The sequence below is a fragment of the Emydura macquarii genome, unplaced genomic scaffold (genome assembly GCF_026122565.2).
Source record: "Emydura macquarii macquarii isolate MOO-44397 ecotype Brisbane River unplaced genomic scaffold, CSIRO-AGI_Emac_v2 contig_1146, whole genome shotgun sequence".
NCBI lineage: Eukaryota > Metazoa > Chordata > Testudines > Chelidae > Emydura > Emydura macquarii.
Window position 1 is genome coordinate 12093408 of NW_027131283.1, and position 25230 is coordinate 12118637.

Below are 25230 nucleotides of genomic sequence, written 5' to 3' on the forward strand. Positions count from 1 at the left end.
TTTATTGAATGCTGCACAATTGTTAGCCTCAGTTAAAAGTTTTGTCATGGAAGTTCGAAATGACTATAGCTTGATGGAAGCAGAGGCATTAACATTTAACATAAAACATAGGTTCCTCTGTTATATCTGAAAAAAGCAGGAAGTTATTTTTCGATTAAACTAGAGACAATGAAATCAATTTAAAAGGGAAAGAGAAGATCATTGCTGAGACCTTCAATGTTATTTGTCACACAATAATAGTGCAATTGCAGAGTAGAGGTGAATCTCTAAAGAAAACTGATTTATTTTGCGTGTTTTTTGACAGAAGTATGGACGAAAATGCTAAAAGCCACTACAGTAAGAAATTAAGTGAATTCTACGGAGAGGACATAGAAACAAATCTTTCTGAAGATGAAGTGAAACATTTCATTCATTTTATCGAAAATGATGGGGTCTGTGCTTCAAGATCACCAGTTGATTTGTATGGACTTGTATGTGATGGTTTGCAGGCAACCTTTCCAAATATAGAAACCATACTGAAAATATTTTTAACAATACCTATCACAAATCCTTCTAGTGAATGTTCTTTTTCCATATTGAAACAAGTTAAAAATTATTTGCAAAATACGAGTCAGGAACATTTGACAAGTTCGGCAATATTGACAATTGAAAGTGCCCCTTTACAAAATATTACTTATGATGACGATGATTTTGTAAAGAAAAAATGTAGAAAAAAAGCTATCTGAATAAAATTTTTTTTCAAGTCAAATGCGTTTCTTCAGAGGAAGTTAACTTTTATTTTTCCACTCATGTGTCATCTATACTTTTTATTTTTACACATTTTTCACATTAGCGTAATGCAAATGCAAGCTTTCATCTAGACCAGAAGTTCTCAAACTATGGTACGAGAACTCCATTCAGGTGGACCGAGGAAAAGTAATTAAGTTTTTTCCTTTTATAAAGCAATCTTAGCCAAAGCACTTTACAATAGCTAGCTAACGGTACAAACAACATTTGGAAAGATCAGTAAGTGATCCTCTGAGACCCTCAGCAATTTTCAAGTGGTCTGTGAAAAAAAGTTAGACTACAGAAACAGTCCAGATACCTCACTTTATTTTTATTTACTTCCTATTACTTATAATATAGAAGGAGGATGAAGAAAAAAAGAACGAAAAACGGGAGGGGAGATAAGAGAAAATGTTCTTTTTCTTGGCTGGGTCCCTGGGAAGGGGGCTCGAAATTGAAGCTGGGCATAGGGCCCCACTAACTCTAAATCCACACTGGGTAACTGGGTGACTGAGACTGGATGGGGGGGCTGTTGTGCTGGAGACAGACAGTGGGGGTCAGAGCACTGACTCAGGGCTGCACAGCACACATGACATTCAGCATACTGCATGCCAGTCTGCTGGCTGTGTCCAAGCTGTGATCCCCAGCCACAGGGAAGTTAAAGCACCAGAGTTACAGAGCAGGCGGTGACACAATCCCTCACTGCTCTGGATTATACCCTAGAACAGGACAGTGTGTCACACCTTTTCACATCTTAGAACTGGGGTACTTTGGTGATGTGCAAATACACGTAAGTAGTAGAAAAACTTCGCAAGTTTCAAATCTTTAATTTGCACAGAACAATGGATGTTTATGAATACTGGTGACAAAGACGTATTTTCATTCTCTTTAGTGAGTTTTCTCCTCTTTCCAACTGGAAACCAGTCTATATGTCTTCATTAATATCCCAGAGGAACTTAAAGGGCAGGTCTTTCATTTTCTCCATAAAAGCGCTGTCAAATCTTTCGCTCTGTGCCACAGTCATTGTGTTCTTCCAGTCTCCAATAGTCCCTGGGGCAGGAGACACAAAAGGGGAAATGGTGGTTATGCTCTGCTGCCACTTGGACATTTTATTGTAATTTGAATATTGCTTGTGCAGGTAAGAGGCTGTGAGGGTGGGCTACGAGTTAGGTGCAGCTCCTTTTCTCTTCAGTTCTTTCCTCTCTCACCTCTCCAGAATGTAGCTCTTTAGGGCTTTTGAGGTACATTTCCAGATCGGGAAGTGTGGGTAAAATACAGTAAAAACACCTCCCATTTTTAAAATTGGAGTTGTACATCGAATCTACCCTTCCCGGCACTAGAAATGTGCCCATTATTGTCCATTTGATTAGCTGGGCGAATGTTTTATTGATGTGACTCTCACGTAAAAGATGTCACCAGCCTTATCAGAGGATGCTGCCTCTCTGATAAAACACACGCCATTGGAGAATATTATGATTGTGTTCTTTGTGGAATCCAGCAGTACCCCTGTGGAAAACCATAATGGCCCAAATTCATTCTTGGTCTAACTTTGACTGCACAGTAACTAATCTGACTCAGTATTTCCAGGCAATTTCACTAATTCTGTTTTAGGCACCAGTAGTTTTATGCAGCTCAGTTATTATCTTCTTGTACTGATTTATTTCATTGCCAATTTTAGAAGAAAAATTGGGAACAGGAAGTTGTTACTGTTAAGAGAAATATGAGCTTGTCTGAACATCCTTTTCAGGCACGGATGTACTTAACATTAGGCAGTGTCTCTCTACCTTTTCCATACCACAGTGCCCATTCCCATCTAGCTGGGCTTCCCTCCTATTCAGCAGTATCATAAGAGTAGGGTGGCCACAAACCCTTGATAGCTATTCATGACTCTCCTACATAAGGGCTACAACATGATAAATACCCATCTCCTCACAGACACAAGAATTGTCTCTTAGATTTTTTTTCTTTGACTAATTTCATGCTCTAAATAATCCCTGGATGCTATAGAGACAAATCCATTCTGATGCCCACCATTTGTGAAGTTTCATAGAAGCATAGACAGAACTGCTTTCCGTTTTCTCCTACAGTTCACATATATTAATTTCTTGAAGAAGGCCCTTCACTTTTACAGGTGGTACAAAATGAAGGTTGCCCTCCAAGAGAGCTGATTGAATTTTTTTGTTTTTTGAAATATTGACACTTTCTTCATTGAACCTTTTCACCATTTTTTGCCAGCTCTGCTCAGCAAACACTTAGGATATTGTGTTGAGCAACATAGTGCAGCTTTCTTTTGGTCTGTGAGAAATGGTGCCTGATGTATTGTTACACAGTGATACAACCTCACTCAGCCCCCAAAGCCAATTGTTTCCTGAGGACAGAAAGTTGTGACTGGAAGTCCTAGGCAGCTAGCTTCAACACATCTTATGCCAAGATCTGCATGATTAATCTATTAGATTTGTCTGCTTCTGCCTTACCTTTGCGAAGAAAATGTCCTTTGCCTCGTTCCAGGAAACTGCCTATCAGGGAATCATAGTTTGCCCTGGGATCAGCTTTCATGTTATCAAATGTAGCCTTTTCCACAACTGTGTCCAGCTCTTTTTCATTTAGCTGCTTTCCTAAGAATTTGCAGATTTTCAGCACTGTGCCTCTGAGATCCTGAAATGAGCATTATTTTGCAGTAACAGTTTCCCAAATTAGAAAAATAAAAGAACTAAAGAAATAAAACGATAGAATAAAGGATAATGGGATACTTAAATAAGGGTGGGAAACTGAGCATGGGGATGTAGGTGGGAATAAAGGTGACTTCTTATTTGGGACCTTCATTCTTACCACATTACTTCATAAGCAAGATTTTAATTCACTCTAAGTGGCTACAGTAGCATTAAAAACTGACAGGTGAGTAACAAGTAAAGCCATTGCAAATTCCTTCATCATTAGCCAATCCATCCTCGGCCTAATCAAGAGAGAAAAGATTCATTTCTGTGACTGTGGTTACAACCGCTAGCACCATTTAAGAAAAAGGTTGTAATAATTTTTTGTCTCTCTGTATTTTGGTCTGTCTGTCTGTCTGTCTCAAGCTGTTTTGGAAGCAGAAAGATCTCTGTTTTGTCCAGCTCTGACGTCCACAATTCAAGAAGGATGTTGATAAATTTGAGAGGGTTCAGTGAAGAGTCACAAGACTGATTAAAGCATTAGAAAGCTTGCCTTAAAGTGACTAAGCTCTTTGAGTCCATCTATTTAATTTAACAAAGAGAAGGTTAAGAGGTGACTATAAGTACCCACTTGGGGAGCAAATATTTAATAATATGCTATTCAGTCTAGCAGAGAAAGGTATAACATGATCCAATGGCTGGAAGTTGAAGCTAAATAAATTCAGACTGGAGATAAGTGTGCATATTCAACAGCGAAAGTAATTAACCATTGGAAAAATTTACTAAGGGTCCTGGTGGATTCTCCATCACTGACAATTTTTAAATAATTATTGGATGTTTTTCCAAAAGATATGCTCTAGAAATTATTTTGGGGGAAGTTCTATGACCTGTGTTACACAGGAGGTCAGACTAGATGATCACAATAGTTCCTTGGAATCTATGAATATACATCTCAGGAGTTGGACCTCTTAATGGGAAAGGTTTTTTCTTGCTTTGCTTTTCAGCCTTGACGATATTCTTCTTAATGTACTCCCTGCTGATGTCAGCAAGAAGGAGGGTGCTACTTCTCTCCCTGTTTAGCTAAGAGGTGCACTCAGATACTCCAGGCCTTGTTTATATTTTAGGTGTGACTAAATTCAGTTTTAAATTGATTTAGTTCAACCAGTAGACACTCTTAAAGTAATTTAAACCTGCTAATCTTCTAATCTAACTGAAGTTGTTAAAGAGTCAAAGGGTAGCTGAACTGGTAGAAAAGTGAAAAGCTAGTTTCTAAAAAAATTTAAATTGTGAAGTGTTCTGTATTTTTCAAAGATTTCAGCTATATATAGTATTTGAAAACACAAAAATAGACATTGAAATCAAATGTCATTTTCAAAAAATTGCAAAATGACCTTCAGTTTTGTAAAACACACCATTTTGATTTTTAAAAAAATCTTTAGTTCTAAAAGCTGTTTAAGAAGCTCTAATGTAACAAAAATTCTCCTTTGCCTTTAGGGTGCCACATGGGATGTGCTACTTAGCTGCCGTCCTGCTATGTGAAAAAGGAAATGAAGTAAAGAAAGATTATCTATTCCAACTGTACTCACATCCAGCACATAGTCTTCACTAGGAAGCAAATGAGATTTCTTGTGACTAAGTGAATTAGGCACCTATGTTCTATTGAATGTCACAGGTGCTTTTGAACATCTCATCCTATGATTCTGATTCTTCCACCCTTACACTTAAAAGTACATTTTTAAGGACTCTCATTGAAATCAATGAGATCAATGTATCTTACACTGTGAGAATAGAATCTCTTTAAAAGCAATGAGTTTCCTCACAGAGTGAAGTACAGCTCAGTGTGAGTAAGGATGAAAAATTGGACTGAGTAATGGAGACATTTTATTTAATGCTTATCTTAGATATAAAGTGATTGACTGGCCTCACCTTCTTCATCTCCTCATAGGTAAGGAAGAGAATATTGAAGTCTTCCCTGTGTGTGTACCAGCCTCTGACGTGATCCAGCCATGAGCCAGCCAGAACTTAGGAACAAGAAAATTTATAGAAATAAATGTTAATGGTCTCAAACAGAAAAACAGTTCAACTGTTGACATTTTTGCACCCTAATACTCTCACAAGCATGGCTTCAGAATCAATTCCTTTTTTTTTTTTTTTTTTTCAGTTTCTCTTCTCTGTGCTGTTGGGGGGATATTAGGGCTCACAGAGATTTTATTCCAGTTCCTGTTTTTATTCACAACCTTCTCCTGGTTTATCTTTCACCTTAAATGTGAGATAAAGGGCCAAGCCAAGAACATCTTCTAATCTAGGTTTCTGAGGACATTTTGGTTTTTTCCACAGACAGATGGTCAGTTACATGATAACTAATACACATTGTATTTTTATCTCTAGAATCCACTGGCATCATAGAACGGTACGTTCACCTAGCACAGCATATTTACACTTTTATGTCCTGGGTAGTTTCCTTATAGATAATATTTTTCATCGATTTTAATGGATTAGTGATCACACACCAATAACTAAACTTATAGATTCATAGATTAATAGATTCTCTGGCCAGAATGGAGTATTGTGGTCATCTAGTCTGACCGCCTGTATAACATGAATAATTCCTAAATGTATCTTTTAGAAAAACATCCAAACTTGGTTTAAAAATTGTCAGTGATGGAGAATCCACCGTGACCCTTGGTAAATTGCTACAGTGGTTAAACATCTCATAGTTAAACATTTAGGCCTTATTTCCAGTCTAAATTTGTCTAGCTTCAACTGACAGCCATTTAATTGTATTATACCTTTCTCTGCTTGATTGAAGAGCCCATTATTAAATATTTGTTCTCCATATAGATACTTATAGACTGTGATCAAGTCATCCCTTAGCCTTGTCTTTGTTAAAATGAACAGATTGAGCTCCTTGAGTCTATCACTATACGGCACATTTTCGAATCCTTTAATCATTCTCATAGCTCTTCTCTTACCCCACATTAGCGAGAGGAAGGCTGTAGTATAGACACTGCCATAATTAGGTCAAAATAAGCTGCCTTATGTCAACTAACTGTGTCATGTAGACCAACCTTTAGTTCTTGCAAGCACCCTGTTCCCTTCTGCAGACATGCACAAAGGAACATGGAATTTGACAGATGGCAAAACAAAAAGATCAATTGCATCTGCATCAGCTGGAGCTTCAGGTCATCTGTCCAAGATGCAAGGGCATATCAAGCCACATATGACAGGAGTGACCACAACTTTTGCATTACCAAACTGAAATTAAAACTGAGAAAGACCAACCTTAAACAGAAAGAGGCAAAGAAAGTCAATAATATAAAACTCAGGGGCATGTGCAGGGATTTAAATGTGACTACTTTCGGAGGAGCACTTTAAACACCAGCCCCCGACTCATTGCCACCTGGTCCCTGCCGTCTCCCTGACCCAACAGGCCCCTGCTGCCTCCCCAGGCTCCCCACCTATCCCCCCAGTGCCCCCAGACCCTGCTGCCTTCCCACACGCCATGGTCACAAGCTCCCTTTTATGCACCCTGGGTGGGCTCCACTTACTGGAGGTGCTGGGTGAGGAAGGGACAGGACTTAGCAGGCTTTCCCACACACTCTCTGGAAGAACTGTGCTGCCAGCTGGGCTTCCCTGCTCCCAGTGCCATCTAATGGGGCTCAGAAAAAGGGCTAGCTGTAGTGCCATTCCCAGGCACATCCCTTCAGCCGTACTCAGCCCAGTTCCCACACTGGCAGAAAGGGGGAAGGATGGGCTAGGGAGAGGGAATCCTGGGGCGGGGGACTGAGACAAAAGCTGCGGGTGCTGGTGGAGATGATTATTGGGGTGAGGTGGCTGTCCCCCTACTTGCTCCACATTGTGCACGCCCCTGATAAAACTGAAAACAAAATGCTGTGAGAAATTCCAACTTGAGCTATGAAGCAGATTAGGGGTGCTGAGAGAGGTCAAGGAAGGTGAGATAGAGATTGGGCCTGAAGTAAAATGTGCAGTGCTCCAGGACAATGTGCTTCAAACTACAGTAGTCACATCTTGATATCACCATACACAGAGGAAGAATTGGATAAGCCAAGAGATATTGTGTCTCATCAAGGAAAGAAAAGCACTGAAAGGAAAGCTCCTGAATGCTAAGACAAACGAAATATTAGAGAAAGCAAAGGAAGAGCGCAAGAAAGCAGACAAAACAATGAAAAGTGTGGACATTTCAAAACAGGAAATAGGCCAATAAAAAGCCAAGATGAAAAAATGCTTACAAGTGAAAGACAGATGGGAAGAGAATTTCAGTCAAGTCCTCAGTAAACTCAGTCCCAACCCAGCACAAGATATTGATGAAACATGTGACCCTGATCTACTTGATATTAACACTAAAGCAACAGAGATGTCAGCAGTACAGGCTGTAATTAAGAAGCTGAAAAACAGCAAAATAGCAGGAGATGATCAAATCACAGCAGATATGCTACAAGAATTTGATCCCACAACCCTAATACAACTGACAGAACTGTTCAAAGCTCTGGGGAAAAGAGACTGCTCCAGACTAGTGAAAACATGGAATCATTGGCAGAGTACCTAAAAAGGCTAATCTTACAGACTACAACAACTGGAGAGGAGTCACACTATTCTCTGTTATAGGGAAAATCTTCTGTACTATGGTACTACATGGGACAAAAGAAGCAGTGGATTCAATGCTTATGTAAGAACAGGCTGGACTCAGGCCCAAAAGATCCTTTGCAGATCAGATAGTCACACTAAGAACCATCATAGAAGAATGGGAAGAATTTATTTTACTAAGTACCTACTTTTTCAGTGTGCCATGAGCTCCATTAGTGAGAATATTGCATTGTCAGAGATATTATGAGGGAACTCAGAAGCTAGATAGGTGACAGCTGACTCTTTTGGCTCTTTGGAAGGTATAAGTAGTGGTTTGGGATTGTGGAACAGGAAAAATAGTTGTGGAAATCTACTAAATTAGAAAATTAACAGCAGAAAACTACTTCTATGTGTTCTCTGTACAGTGTTCATACTCATCTATTCCTGTTATTTGAGCACCTAAGTGGAGGTGAAATGTATTTAAATCTCCATTGTTAGGTTTGAGAGTGAACACTCAGTTGAGATACATGAGGCAATTTGCACTTGATTGGTGCAATGCATGTGACCACACAGCTCGCCTTGGACTACCTGTGCACATAGAGCCTCTATAGCGGGCTGTGAATGCTACTACATTAATTGCAAGCTTCCACCCCAGGCTGTGAGATGGGAGCCAGGATTTTGACCAGCCCCACCTTCTACATAATTTATCCATATGGATAGTTTATTCAGCCTCTGTTCGGTGAAGAGAGTTTGGTCTTTTAGCAATAAATGAAACCTTACCTTTCCCAGCTAAAAACCTCTCCAGCAAAATATTAAAATCTGGGATAGTCTCAAGTTTGAGTGAAAGCTTGGAATAATGAAAAGGGAAACCACAACATCTTTAGGGTTTCTGATGACACAAATAACCTGCAAGGTAAAAAGAGTGACAGTCTCAGATATATTAAAGGGACACAACTGACCTAAAAATCTGTGTTTTATAAAATTGCTATTGCTGCAGGTAACACTAAATGCACTATATCTGAAAAAGATTAGACTAAGTACTTTATTCAATATTTTATCTAGATTTTAAATAAATGGTTGTTTTTGTGTCTATGCCAGCACCTTCTGTAGCATCAGTGTCATTATTGAGCTTCCTTAATTCTACAGACCCTCATGCACATGCATAACTGTCTATATCTGATAGTACCATTGACTTCAATGGGACATTCACTGTTGTAAGGTTAAGCACATGGGCAAGTGTTCTTAGAATCGGGTCCTCAGGTTTTCCTGTTGTTTGCATGGGTCTTTCACACAGCAGGAGTAGAGCGAAAACATTTACAAATCTTGGGAAATGTGATAGTTAAAAAGCACAAAAATTAACAGAGAGTGCAGTTGCAGGAGTACTACCTTAAATCATTTAAGCTTTTTAATAAATTGATTTGATTCTGAGATCCTTTTAAATATTGTTAAGCATAAGTGTTAAAGACTGTTAGGTCAGCAACAGATGTTTATTTATGTGTGCTGTTTGGTCTGTTGGTAAAGTAGTTGAGTCAAAAACCTGTAGTCAGACTAGAATCCTAGTAAGCAAGAATTTACTATTCTTTCAGATAATTTGCAGATGGAGATATTTTTAGATGATTTTAATGATTATAATGTTTAATGAGTAAATCTAAAATGCACTGCTGCACACCTCAGCCAATTTCTCCAACAATTTGGGGCTGAGAATTTCTTGAAAACCATAGAGACAGTTAAGCCTTTTGGTGGTGCACACTACGAACAGCCATCCACAAGCCAGAAAGAGAAAAAACTCCCTGCACTATCAAAAATTTCTTAAAATAGTGAAAAATCGACAAGAGCTCTGTAAAATATACATAAGCATTACAAGATTTTCCAATTTCTATAGTTAAAATTTTGCTATGTGCAGCTTAGGAGATGCTGGAGGATAGCCCCATCAATGTCTATTAGCCACAATCGGCGGGGATGCAAAACCCTGCTCTGAAGCGTCCCTAGCCTCTCTTTGCCAGAAACTGGGAATGGGTGATGGGATGGATCACTTGATGATTATCTGCTCTGTTCATTCCCTTTGAAGCACCTGGCATTGGCCACTGTCAGAAGACAGGATACTGGGCTAGCTGGACCATTGGTCTGACCCAGTATGATTGTTCTTATGTTCTTATGAGGTTGTTCCATTTAATTTTATTGTACCTGTATTTATAGGCAATCTTTCTGCATGGGAGACAGAGGCTGACCTATAAAGCAATTCAGGTGAAGGTTCCTATGGATTAAGAAATTTGCACTGAGTGCTCTCTGATAGCGCTCATGTGATGCAGAGTTCTGCACCGCACATCTGCTCACCTTACTGTAGGTGTTACTGCAACAGAGATAAAGAAGCTAAAAGGGGTGGCTGTGAAAGAAGTGTCATGGGGAAGTGGATGCACATCAGATGCCTCCTTTCATGGGAGACTTAGGTGGCAATGTAAGAGATTGGCATCTCTCCCACAAGGCAATTCTTACACTTTCTCTAAAATGACATCAGGTCAGCATCGCACACCTTCAATGTGAAAGACTCTCCTTTTAGACTAAGGGGAGGTCAGACATTTCCAAGAGAGAGAGCTCACTGAGAATCTCTGACCCTGTGAGATCTTTCCTCTTGAGTGACATCCTGGCACTGTCTACCCCCCCATCTTTGGCAAGAAGTCTCCTGATATTTAAAGGTGCAGGAGACATAAAACACGGATAACATAAAAGCGGACGTTTAGATAGCTACGTAAGCCACCACAACAAAAACACTGTAATTTACAATATAACATGCCGACTGTAATTATCATAACCCATCAAAGATGCCCCTTTTGGGGTGAACTGTCATGATGACTGTAGGAAGGCGCCGTGGGCTTCCTTGGAGCCTGGGCCCGAGGAAGGTCATGACATTCTAGCTGGGCAGAACCAGGTCCTGCAAGCCAAACAGCCCAGAAGCAGAGGGGTGGAGCCAGGATCGGAAAGGGAGATATAAAAGGCCGGCCTAGCAGCTCAGTAAGGGAAAAGCTGCTGCTGGAGGTAGATGTGTCTTCCCAGAGGTTGCGATCTAGGCCTGACACAGGCCTTGCAGCTGTTTGGAGTAACTGCTCCACCAACCGGAGCCAAAACCTGCCTAGATTACCAGGCCTGAGTGACTGGAAAGGGCCGTCAGACCCTAATGATTGGATAGAGCCGCTGGACCCTAGTAGCTGGGAGCAGCTATCTGAGATCACCAGGTGGGAGAAACCCCCTGAGGCTGGCCCTGACCTGGAGGAGTTGCCTGACGTAGTGGACCCACAGGATTGGACTGAACCTGATGGATTGGAGGAACCCTGGGACCCTGGGACCTGGAGGAGCTGCCCTCTGCTGACAACCCCGAGGAGTTCCCAGCCCTGCCACCGGTCGACAGTGAGGGACTCGGAGGACACCCGCTCACCGATTATCCCAGTGACCCGGAGGGCGACAAGTGGATGCAGGTACCCAGGGATTGGGTGGGAGGAAGTAGCCCAGGGACAGCTGACTAGAGTGGTTGAGTGCGTGGCCAAACCAGTCAGTGTGTTGTGGCTGGATCCCCGCTGACTCAGTGGCAAAACACTTTGCCACTGGTAGGTCCCTGGGCTGGGACACAGTGGAGTTGGGTGGGCCTGCGTCCCCCTCCCCACCCAGAGACCAAGCACAGCAGTTCCATGAAAAATGGGATCCCCGCTGAACCTGAACACTGAAGTACTGAAGTCTCGCTTGAACTTGTTTTTCTCCCTTTGGCAGTGTCTAGGAGATGGAATGGGGCTTTGGAAGACTGTGAGCCCCCATCCCCATGGAGGAGAGGAGATTTGCTTTTGGAAGGATTGTTGGGGGAAGAACAGACCGTCTGGTCCAGAGGATTTGGACTGATTTATTGATGAAAGCTACAAATTTTCCTGAATATTGTTAATTAAATTGTAAAAATGGCATCACCTACTTTTGCTCTCCTGCTCCTCAGATCTCTTGGAACTAAATAATAAGGCAGGTGAGTAGCAAAGAGACGAGGTGATGGACGATGGACATAATCCATATTATCGATATTATACTCCAGCCAAGGGACTCTCTGTTTTATTTCAATATTTTCTGTTCCATCCCTATGGCCTTCATGATAAATCAAGCTCAAAATATTCTGAGTCCACACAGTTCCTGGAAAAGAAAATAACCTTATTTGAGACAGCTTCAATGCTAATTTTATTTTTAATGTCATGTAATAATCTGTCATAATCACAATCTCTTCAAAACTTTATCTTATTTCACATTATAAATGAAGTACAAAAATTTGCTAACGTTGTGTTAAAGGGAGTCCATTCAAGGAGCAGGGATGGGAACCCAAACAGCATTATATACGTTTTAATATTTAAAAAATCTGTCTATGTACTGGTCAATAACTAAATCTTCAAATATTTTTACCTAGGGTATTCAGTGACATAGTGATTATTACAGACTGTTTTTCTCCCTCTTGTGCAGCCTCAGTGTTGCATCATGTCTGTCGATTACAATAATAAACAGTATTCACTGTTCACTGGCTTCACTGACCCTATACAAAGCACCCTGCATACTGTTGTTCTGTGAGTTTTTAAGTACCCCTATTCTACCAAGCAGTGGAAGAGCACCAGTACTACTTCGGGCTCATGGAGAAGGCTCACATTGGTCTGTCCTTTCTGTGCATGTTAAATGACATCTCAGCGATACAAGGGAATTCTCTTTTAAGAAGTGCTAAGGGTTCATTAGTGACCAGAACTGGTCAGTGTCAAAAGCTAAAAAGCTATGTTACAATGTTCAATATACAAAGAGGTAAAGAGTCCTTCTCTGTGAACTTCCCCCAGAAGAGTTGGTTATGCTATATTATAAGTACAGCAACAAGTAGTTCTCAATCCTCATAGGCTTGAAGTGGTACTATATTTGTTTTAAGAAACTGTATCACTGCGACAGCTGAGAACAAAAATGTTGATCACCTGAATACATATAGTTGGTAGTTCATCTTGAACACTATGACAGGACTGGGATCAATTTGGGGATTGTTCTTTATTTTTTTCCAATGGGCATGGATGTCTCTGAGGAGTCTGAGGCCTGGTCTACACTGACAATGTAGGTTAACGTAATGCGGCTTACGTCGACCACATAAAGTATGCATCTCCACTGGCATGTGAGTTCCACCGACCTAAATCACAGTAAAATTCGACTTAATAAAACCACCTCTGCAAGTGGCGTAGAGCTGAAGTCAAATTCTGTGGGTCAAATGAGCATCAGAGTAGGCAGAGCGCAATGTAAATCGATGTCATTGGCCTCCAGGAGGTATCCCATAATGCTCTATTGTGACCGCTCTGCACATTTGCAGTCTGATGCACTGTGGCCACATAAACAGGAAATAGCTCCTCCCCACAAGCCCTGGGAAATTTTGAATTCCCATTTTCTGTTTGGTCAATATGGCGAGAGCTTTCCAGCACAACTGATCATGGAGACTGCACTCCCCAAATGCGCTCCAGCCTGGAGTCAACCTGAGGTCTTGGATCTCATCGGTCCATGGGGCAAAGAGTCTGTTCTGGCTCAGCTCCGAGCAAGTAAAAGAAATTTGGATATCTACGAGAAGATATCTCGCATCATGTTGGAGAAGGCGCACAACAGGGACATGCAGCAGTGCCACATTAAGATCAAAGAGCTGACGCAGGCTTATCAGAAAACTAGGGAAGCTAACAGCTGTTCTGACTCCTCACCCAAAACATGCCGCTTTTATGAGGAGCTGCATGCGATTCTCAGCAGAGACTGCACCACTATGCCATCATGCAGCATTGATACCTTGGGGGAATCCGAGGCCAGGATGAGTGAGGATGAGTCAGTGGACAAGGAGGATGATGAGGAGAACATGGGGCAGGCAAGTGGGGTATCCCTTCTCCCTGAAATCCAGGAGATATTTGCAACACAGGAGCAGCCCACCCAGATGCAGGAAACTGTGACTGACTGGGATGCTGGGGAAGGCACATCTGGTGAGTATGTACTGCAAATTGTATGTCCTTTGGTTATATCTCCTGTCCAGACTCTTGTACAAGTGGGAAAAAGTGGTGTGTGTGTGGCGGTGGGGCTGTGCTTCCTTGTACTTGGTGTGCTTAAGCATTGGGTTCACCCTGGAAAAGATTATTTATGTGCACAGGAATGCCCCGAGAATCCTCCATGCATATTTCCAGGAAGTTGTCATGTAGGTACTCTGCAATCCTTTACAGAAGGTTTCTTGGAAGGGCAGCCTTGTTTCTTCCACCGTGATAGGATACTTTTCCCCCGCCACTCTGTTAGTAATTGTGCAGGCATCATCGCAGAACACAGGATAGCAGCATAAGGGCCAGGCCTGTAGCCAGATGCTTGCAGCAAATCTTCCCTTTCCACCTGTGTGACCCTCAGCAGGCTGATATCACTCATGGTTACCTAGGGAAGATGGCGCACACTTACAGTACACGCCCAAGAAAGTTTTTTAAAGTATGTGTTATTCCACAGCCGAGGATGGTTTCCTGGTTCAGCACACCACAAGTCCCTAAGCAGGACATCGTTATTATGGGCCTTGAGCATTCGTAAATGTGTTCCCATTTTTTTCCTCCAGAGACAGTTAACCTGTATCCATCCTTCATCTTTTCTATCGCCTGTTACAAGCATGATCAAGTGGGAGCCCCACATTCATGCAGCTCTAGGGAGCATGGACTTCTGCAGCATGGGCCCTGGGGATTTCCCCAACATAGATGCACTCACCCCTTACTTACCATGGCTGGAACAGCACTCTGACCCCTGCAATAGTCAGACAATGCTATTCAGTTCCTTGGGAATGTTCAGGGGACTTATTTTTACATTGTAATATTGCTTTTCATCCATGGGATGAGTTAACAATAAATACCTTGTGCTTTGTTCCCCTCACAATGCACAACGTGGCCTTCAATCATCTCATACTCCTGCGAGCGCCTGTCACAGATAAGAAGGTGAAAAAAAAAACCCGGGATGACATGTTTAATGAGCTAATGAACACCTCTGCGGCTGCTGACACAGAGCTAAGAGCTTGGAGGATTTCATTGTCTGACAAACTGAACATGGACAACAGGAAGGCAGCACAAGAGTATGAACATTCAACACAAGAAGAGATGCTGCGCATAATGAGTGATCAGTCAGACATGTTGAGGCGTCTGTTGAGCTTCAGGAAGCTCAGTGGCAAGACAGACTCCCTTTGCAGCCCCTGCAGAACTGAGCTAATGCATTCTTTTATAGCCCCCACCTCAAAGCAGTCTAGAAGGAGATTGAACAGAGTGAAGTATATGATGCACTCCTTGCCGGGTGAGGGGAACAGAAAGTGGTGACAGCCCCTTTAAGGAGTGGGGATATGTGATTCTTTTGTGTGTTTAAAGCCAAAATGGCCTCTGTATCCCTGGCCCACACAATGCATGCGGAAATTCCATTATCTTCCATTTCCCTCCTCTGCAAAGGATCAAAATAAAGAAAGTACTGCTTTACAATTCATTACTGTTTATTTATTGATAACAAGGGAATAAAGGGATGGGGCAGTTGGGGGGAATGGATCGGAGGGCGGAACATACTACTTCACAATTCATTACTGTTTATTTATTGATAAGAAGGGAATAAAGGAAGGGGGAAGGAGGGGTGGACTGGAATGATAGGTGAGGAGGAAGGGGGGGAACTGCCTTGGTGTGGGATGGGTAGGGGATACAAAGTAAAAGCACAGCACTGATAAGCAACACACATTATTGTTTGTGTTTCATTGCAAAAGTGGTTTTTCAGTGCTTTCCTGAGATGCAGCACTCTGCAATAGGCTGGCTGCAAATTTTGAGCCGCCAGATGCCACTGCAACACTGACAGCCAATCTGCCTCCACAACCCAACCCAATGGAAACTTCTCCCCCTTTGTCTCACAGACATTATGGAGCACACAGCAGACAGTATTTTTTTACTGAGGTTTAACCTAGTGAGCAGACTGCACCAGCGTGCCTTTGAACATCCAAATGCACATTCCACCATCATTCTGCACTTGCAGAGCCTACTATTAAAACGCTTCTTCTAGCTGTCCAGGTGCCCGATGTAAGGCTTCATTAGCCAGGGGAGCAAGGGGTAAGCAGGATCACCCAGGATCACTATTTGCATTTCAACAGCACCAATATTTATTTTTTGGTCAGGGAAGAAAGTGCCCACCTGAATCTTTTTGAACAGACCTACCTGAGTTCCTAAAGCTGCGTGCGTCATGCACCTTTCTAGACCACCCCACACTGATGTCATTGAAGTGTCCCCTGTGATCCACAAGGGCCTGAAACACCATTGAGAAATATCCCTTTCAATTTATGTACTCTGTGGCAAGGTGGTCCGGGGCTAAGATAGGGATGTGCGTGCCATTTATGGCTCCCCCACAGTTTGGGAACCCCATTGCGGAAAAGCCTTCCACTATGTCCTCCACGTTTCCCAAAGTCACTACCCTTTTTAGCAGAAGTCTATTAATGGCCCGGCACACTTGTATCACAGCTGCTCCACTGTGGATTTACCGACTCCGAATTGATTCCCAACTGACTGGTAGCAGTCTGGCATTGCTAGTTTCCACAGAGTGATGGCCACTCTCCTCTCTACTGTCAGAGCTGGTCTCAAGAGAGTATTCATGACTTTCAGGGCTGGGAAGAGTTCTCCACAAAGTTCAAAGAAAGTGGCCTTTTTCATTAAAAAGTTCTGCCACTGCTCATTATCCCACACCTTCATAACGATGTGATCCACCAGTCACTGCTTGTTTCCCAGGACCAGAACCGTTGCTCCACCGACTGCAGATGGTGCGTGACAGCCTGCAGCAAATAGGAATTGTTTCGTTCTATGGCTAGCAGCAAGGCGGCCTCTGTAACATCACAATTTTCAGCAGTGCAGCTCCTGTCTCACCCCTGAAAATACTGCAGAATAAGTCGTGAGGTGTTTGTGATGCTCACAATAATAGTGCAGGGTGGAGCAGGCTCCATTCTTCTAAGGTAATGATGTGTGCACAGCAAAGAGTGAAGAGTTTGAAAAAATGGCACAAAAAGGTGATCATCTGTTTGTTTGGACTGGGGCAAGAAGGGAGGGGGGAGTACATTGCATCATGGGAGGACGACAACCTTCCCAAAAGCCTCTGCGGCTAGTTGCACTGTGGAAGAGCTATCCACCGTGCACTGCTTTGATTGTCGATCCAAGCCTGGCTAGTGGGGATGCAATCCTCCGATGCAATGAGTGTGGCGTGACTTCTAAAATTCAGCAGGTGAAAGACGATTTAAAATAAATTGACTGCACTCTGTAGTGTAGACATACCTTGAGGTTTTGTATTTGTGTGTGCAAATCCATGAGTATGAATATTCACACCACCTTCCCTTTCCATGAACTTATTGTTTCCAAAATGTTGCTGATATAAATGTTTACACAAAGGTGAATAAAAATAGTTAAGTCTATTACAGAAACAATTAAATGTGCTTTATTATAATAAATATTTGCGAATAGCTTTTGGCGATATTTACACAGTTCAAATATACTTTGCAAATTACCTCTAAAGTATTAGCCTTCTGCCGTTGCTTAAATATAGGAATGAACTGAGATAATGTCTCCAATGAAATGTTGACAGTTAAACAATTTTAAAATACTGCTACCCTGCATAGGTTGTAATGGTGCTCAGTATGGAGATGGGGTTAATAAAGGTTTCAGACAAAAGTCAGATTGCTTGTTTCCTTTAGGAAAGTCATATCAGTCTTACCTGATTTTGGATAAGTAACTACAAATACATCACTGTCTCTGATTTCAAAATCCTCCAGTGAATCTATGTCTTCAGGTGTAACCAAGTCCGTTACGAAATAAAATCCTTTATATTTGAATAAATCCTTTTCAGATGGCTCCATTGGCAATACAGTTTCACTCATAGGTCAAGAATCTGCAGGTTAGAAAACATAGTTTTATATCATTTTTATTTTGGTGATGATTCTTTAGGACAAAAATTTCAGTACAACATAAACAAAACAGATCCTGGTTTGACAGCAAAATGAATAACAACAAAAATAGCAAATTCAATGATAGTATACAGCAAAAACAACGAGAGTCCTGTAGCACTTTAAAGACTAACACATTTAATTTCTGCAGGCATCTGACGAAGTGAATTACAGCCAACGAAAGCTTATGCCTGCAGAAATTAAATGTGTTAGTCTTTAAAGTGCTACAGGACTCATTGTTTTTGCTGTACAGACTAACACGGCTACCCCTCTGGAATGTTTCACAACGATAGTGTAGAAATGGCACTTTTAGGGACTGGCATGAGAACAGAATATCTTTTGCAGGTAAAAGTGCTGTGTAATATGTTGTCTTTCAGTTATTTACTTGTACAAAGTGTCTGGTATTGTTAAGCACCAATATTTCTTTAATGAATTATCTAACTTCACAGAATTCATGTAAATGGGCACTTAAAGTCAGAACTACTCAAGGAGCTCAGCACAAAGTTCAATACTTGCTTATGCACAACCAGAGTAATGAGGCTGTATTCCAATTAATTTTGTGGCTGGAATTTTGTTCACACTCTCTTATTACTTCTGTCACTGATTTTCTCTCTTTCTCATACGTCCCTATTTAATATGTTTCTCGCTCTTGTCCAATAGCATAAGTTCTGCAAAATAGGAGCGAGGGAGAGGAAGTTTATTTTTTCTCAAGGGTTTTCTTTGATAACTTTATTTTGGGCCACTATATATTATAAGGTTTTTGACTTGTAACTTAGTGATATCATGTCACAAGTGGAGCAAATAGGCTACATCCCTTCCAACAGAAAGTAGAGAGACAATGAAATTGGAGTAAAATAACTTTCTAGAGCATTTCACCTCATGTCTGTTACAGTATTTGAGTTGGAACAGGCATTAAGATATCTCCATGTAGTTAGCTTATCAGATTAATTGAATTTAACACCCAGGTCACTCTCTTTAAGGCTTTCCAATAATGTCTTTTTTTGTGGCATACAACTAACAAAGAAGACTAGGTATGTGAAACAAAGCCTTTGCTAGTGTCATTAGACAACATAGACAACATACTCAATAGGAGTAATTGCATGTGCAAGTTCAGTGATGTGACTTAGGGCTGGACTACACTACAGAGTCAGGTCGATGTAAGGCAGCTTACATGGTTCTAAATATGTCAGTGTCTACACTACAGCCTTGCGCCTGCTGATATAGGTGCTCTACTACACCAACATAATAACTCCACCTCCATGAGAGGCATAGGGCTTATGCCCGTGTAGTTAGGGCGAAGCAGTGTCCATGTAAAGGCTGCCTTACTTACACCAGCTGTTGGCTGTCATTCTTGTCAATTTCACAGCTACACTGTAGGTGGGGGGTGTAAGCGCAAAGCTTGATTTTGTTATATTAATTGCATGTGAAATGTTTCTATTTTCTTGGTATGTAAGAAACCACCAAAGCAGTTTTTGTAGAGTAATTTGTTTACTATTAATAAGTTTGTTTAAAACCAACATCTGTCCAAAACTAATATCTGGTCATTAATTATCCTGTTTATAAAGTTTCCAAAAATCATTCTGTAAAACTGTTACTATTATTAAAGTACACATGTTTTAAAATCACTGCTTAAAGTAACATCAGCAAATGTTCTAAAACAAAACAATTCAATATTAAATAAAAATATTTTGTAATAATGATAAATATTTTAAATAAAAAAAATTATTGTTTCTAAAAAACACTTGTGTCTTCCAGTTACAAGTTTTAAATAAATATCAAAAAATTAAAATATAAATAAATAAGTAATACATATTTATATAAAACCAAAAAGTAACAAAAAATGGCGCCAGCCTTAAATGTGCAAAAAAGTAAAAATAACTTTTACAACCCAGATGGCCAAAAATTGCCCACTCTAATAACCCTATAATCTATCTCAAAAAACAAAACCAAAATAAACTATAAAAAATAACAATAGTCATGCTTGCAAGACATAAATAATTAATAATCACACCAAAATGCAAATACAGCTTAACAAAACCAAACCTATAAAATCTCATAAAAGCTTACCCCTATAAAAAGAACCAAAAAAATAAAAACTTTGTATTTAATTCTACTATCATCCTCCAAAAACATCAATGTGCAACAACAGACCCCCTGTTCCCTCCCTCGTGTCTTATCCTCGTGTCTGGCCACTAAACTAACACAAGCAACTAAGGCTAGTAACTATATTTCATCTTTGTAAAACCTTGTATATGTATGTGTTTGTATATATATATGTATAAAAAAATACGCAAGCAATTGCTTTTTAAAATCTTTGTATTCACAATAAACATGGCATGTTGTCTTGTCCCTCTAAATAAAATCCTGGTGTTTATTTTATAAGTATAACATTTTGATGGAGAATTGCGAAAGGGGGAATATTGGCATACATCTCAGTTAATACAAATCTGGTGTGCACACCATTAAAGAAAAGTACCTTGTTTTAAAAAATTGCCATGAGCAGGGCATTGTAGGTGCGCCAGTATTTGCAGTCAGCACATGAAGGAGCTCGTACTACGTGACTGTCACTGCCACTCACACTGTGGAGCTCACACTGTGTGTTGAGGTTTGAAGTAAGCAGGTCCCCACTCACACGTTGGGAGCTTGCACTGCGTGTGGAGTGTGTGAACCTATACTACCAGTACATTAGGAGTCCGCACTTCGTGTTGAGTTTTGAAGTAAGCAGGTCCCCACTCACACATTGGGAGTGTGTGAATCTATGCTGCCAGCACATTAGGAGTTTGCACTGCGTGCAGTTTTCACACTGAAACCCGGGGAATCTGTGCAGGAAAGTTTTTCTTGACAAAAATTGTGTGCACACAGAGGGTTTCACTGTGATATACCCCCCCTTCTTTTGCCATCTCCCTGGTATAGGAGCTTGTCCTGTACCAGAGCTTTAGCAAATACAATATGTTTAGAAGAAAGCAGGTCTCCCATCTCCCAGGGCTCCCAGCTCCCAGGCTACCTGCTTTGAGCCTGGCTGCTTCCTGGGCTCCCAATTCCCCGCAAACCACCTTGAGCTCGGCTCCCTCTCAGGCTCCAGGTTCCCTGTTCTGAGCCCAGCTGCCACCCAGGCTCTCAGCTCCTGGCTCCCCGTTGAGACACCCAGCTGCTACCTGGACTTCTGGTTCCCCACCCCCCTGGTTTCACGGTTCCTCGCTCCCTGCTGGAAGCCCGGCTCCCTGCTCTCTGTGGGGGACCCTGGATGGCAGCTGGGCTCGGAATGGGAATCTGGGAGCCAGGGGGCCAGGTGGCAGCTGGGCTCCCTGCAGAGAGCGGGGAGCTGGGAGACCAGGCAGCAGCCAGGCTTAGAGCAGGGAGCCAGGAGCAGTAGCTAATTAGAAAGAAGTTCACCTGTGAGGGACAGGCAGGACTTCTAAAACGACAGGAAACTGGAAGCAGAGGAGGCTGTTGGCAAAGGCAGCAGTCACTCCCTGGGAGAAGGGATGTGTTTGGGAAGCTGCAGAGATGAGTGGCCTAAAGTCCCTCCTTGGGAGGAGGGAGTGAAGAGACTGGCAAACCCAGAGGAATGGGGAGGGCCAGGAGGTGTAGAAGAGGTTCAGGGAAAGACAACAAGGTGCAGGGAACAGACCTTGGCTGCTGTGTAGGAGTCCCTGAGCTGGAACCCAGAGTAGAGGGTGGGCCTGGGTTCCCCTGCCAGCCACTGCGGGAGTGGCATCCTAAGGAAGTGAAGCAGGAGACCCCCAGGGACAGTGCTGGAGATCAAACTTTGATTGGTCACTCCCACCCCTGCTCCTGGAAGGGGAAACCACAATAGTGATCTGACTGGAGGAACACTATAGCTCTGGAGAGTGAGAGAGGGGCTGCAGAAGAGATGATGGATGTAACCACTGGAAGGAGTGTTGGCCTGTCTGAACTAAGCCCCAGAACAGCCAAGAAGTGGTGCTGTCCAGCAGTGTGTAGAGCAACCTGTCACAATCATTAATAAGTTCCATATATCTGTATCAACATGATAACATTCAGTTTCATGATTGACTATTGCAGGCAAAGTATCAGATCTGAATATATTGTAAAGGAGGAACTTTCCCCACTTGAAATTGTTGTGATTATTCTATGTTCATATTTTACTCCTAGAGGAATTCTGCACCACTGTGTGCACACAGAATTCATGTCCCCTGCAGATTTCTTTGCTTCCCCACAGAAAGATGGGGGAAGCAAAGGGAAGCTGCAAGAATGGCAGTGTGGGCATATCGTTTCAGGTGCCTGGTGCAGCCCATGGAGAGGTAAATCACTGGGGGGGCGGGAGAGAGAGGAGGGCATTGGGAATTCCCCAGCTGGTGGCTTCTACACTGTGCCAGGCTCAGCAGCTAGTCCCAGCTGGGCTGGGGGTGGGATAGGATGGGACTTCCTCTTCCCCTGCAAGGAGCAGCCGGGCCAGCATCAGACCCACTCTCAGATACCTCCCCTAGTTGCAGGAAGTTCTGCACCCTCCTCCCCTCTGTTGAAGTAAACTGCTTAGGCCTTAAACTTTAGTCAAGAAAAGTATGTATTATGGGTAAAGGGAGGGGGTAAAACAGAGAGTGAGACAGTGCAGAAGAAAAGAATGTAAACAGTGCTGTAAAAAACATCAACTGTCTTAGCTGGAAATGCTTGTACTGCAGTTTGCCTATGTCTGTAGCCTTGACTAATGATAAGAAGAATGAATGCTGTGATTCTAACACTGTTATAAATATATATTACAATCAGCCTGAAGGTGGAGACCCTTTACTGACCAGAAACAACCCTGTCAGTGGCTCTCCTCTTGCATATGCTTGTGCTTTTGTGCAAATAAAAGAGTCTCAGATCTCTGATGAGCCTCAGCTAAAACGCAGAGTGAAACCTCGTTTCTTCCACACCCCCATTCCTGCCCCCATCGCTTCTCAGCTGCTAAGGGAAGAGTCACTGTACGGGGACCTGCTCCCCTTTCCACCCAACCCCCATGCATCTGGGCCTCACTGCAGAGCCTAACCTGTCCCACCCCCAGAACCCCCACACCTGAACCCCCACCGCATCTGGACCTCCACCACTGCACCCAAACTACCCCCTGCTGAGCCACCTGCACTTGAATCCCCATCCCAATGAACCCTACCCCCCACTGCAGCTGGACCACCCTGACGAGTCTCCCACACTTGGACCCCCCTGCTGAGCCCCAACCATCTTCACATGAAGCTTCCTGCAGAATCCCATTGCCCCTGCACCTGGAACCCCCACTGAGCCACTCACATCCAAATTGCCCAGCATAGAACCTTCTAACCCTCATTTGGATGCCCCCACACTCCCCACAGTTGGATCCTGCTGGGCTGAGCCTGCCTGCCCACACCTGGTGCTCCTGCTGTGAAGGGGGAAGGGCCTCAGGGTGTTTTTGGGGCAGACCCGGCCCTTGCGCTGTGTCAGGGTCGCTTGCAGCCTCACTGCTGAGTCTGTGTCCTGGGGGGGGGGGCTGCAGGTTGATCTCCCACCTCTGTGCAGCCGGTGGCTTGTGCTCTCCACTGCCATGCTGAAGCCACCTCCTTTATTTATTGACAAATAACATTTGCAGAATTATCAAATGTGCAAGGAATTTTAATTTTTTTTTTTTTTTTTTTAGCACAATTAATAACTTTTTGCTTCAGAATTCCCTCAGGAGTTATATTTCCCCCCTTTGAATAGCTTAAGTAATTTCATAATATTACAGCCGACAAGGTACATAGCACTCCCTGATCTGTATTACTCATAATAGATTAGAGAGGCAAACAGAGAGGATGTCTGAGAACTATAGTTTCTTTCTAAACTCAGCCCAAAGTTGTCTAGCAGAGAAAGCAAAAATTGAGCTGCAAGATCTGTGGCGTGACCAGCTTCATCTACTCATGCAAAAGCCCAACCTGGGGAGTTTATCAACTTGCTTCCCAAGTGCACAGTAGGGACAGAAACACACAAATGTGCAGTACCCAGAGACTTCTTCCTCTTTGGGACCCCATAAAATGTTCAGTTTGATACTACCTTTTTGGTTTTGCCCAATGAATCTGCTAATCTCCTTGTTTAGTAATAGAGCTTTTAAATCATATTGAAGAATAATATTTTTTTACAGTTAGATGTGTCCATGGGAGAGCATCATATGATAAAATAGTTGGGTCATAAGAGAAAAATAAACCTCATTCTACTACTTAAATTAGAAAATAAAACATAATGACATGTTCTCACCCAGCAGAGCTGCAGTCACCTTGAATATTCTCCCCGTTCCTGCTTTTTGATTGCAATCAGCCCCTTGCTCATTTTATTTTACTTTACTATTTGCATTATTTTTTCAACTTTTTAAAAAAGTTATTCAACTTCCTTTTACCCTTCAGGCTGCACTGTGAGCTCCACAGAAGTTTTCAGCTTGATGAACACTGCAAAAGGGCTGATCTAGGATGCTCACCCATGTGCAGGAGTACAAGAGTTACAACCTTTCTACGAATCTCAGATTCCAGCACTGATGTGTAGAATGGCCAATTAGGCGCAACAGTTGCACTGGCAGAGAAACCTATTTCTCCCTGAACTTTTCCATCCTCCTCTGTTGACACAGCAGGAACTATCAATTACCAATTAAAAGCTCCATCATCATGCTGGTACCGTAAAACAAATGATGGCTTACATTACATTTACTTGTACTAGTCAACTCTTTAACACACATTGTTGTTGTGCCTTTTTTGTTGGATAACCACACAAAAAAGTATTTCAGGACTAGATTCTCATGACACTCAGCTTGTTGCCATAAAACAACAATGACAAATATTTCCACAGCATACAATCCACTGCTGAAACCTATATTTAATATGCTCACAGATTTACTGATGAAGATGCTTTTAGTCATATATTATTTTATTGAATAATATTTACCTTCGCTGCTCTGTTTCTGCTGCTCCAAGACACAAGCCCACACTCCTTCCTTCCACTTGAATAAACAGGACTGATATTCACTCCTAGAAACAGGGGAATACTTCAACAGCCGGTGTGAAATCTGATTGGAGTTTCATGGTGCTAACTTTTTTTTCGTTTACTCACTTCCAACCTTTGAACTGAAGGCTGACCGCTAGTGAACAATTACAAAAGAGGGTAGTTCTTAGAAATGTGAAGAGTTCAAAATGCCTGAATGAAAAACATGGTAATGAATAAAAACGAGAGTCTCGTAGCACTTTAAAGACTAACAGATTTAATTTCTGCAGGCATAAGCTTTCATGGGCTGTAACC

General features: G+C 42.2%; 1 protein-coding gene across 1 annotated transcript; it reads right to left on the minus strand.

Moving 5' to 3' along the window:
- Window positions 1-298: 298 nt before the first annotated feature.
- LOC137152107 (amine sulfotransferase-like) lies at window positions 299-24998 on the minus strand. Its single transcript, XM_067546630.1, is given in 8 exon segments — window positions 299-1815; window positions 3240-3420; window positions 5343-5437; window positions 8781-8864; window positions 8867-8906; window positions 11953-12161; window positions 17754-17927; window positions 24880-24998. Coding segments are annotated over 7 exon segments (897 nt in total). The 5' UTR covers window positions 17917-17927; window positions 24880-24998; the 3' UTR covers window positions 299-1690.
- Between the last annotated feature and the right edge of the window lie 232 nt (window positions 24999-25230).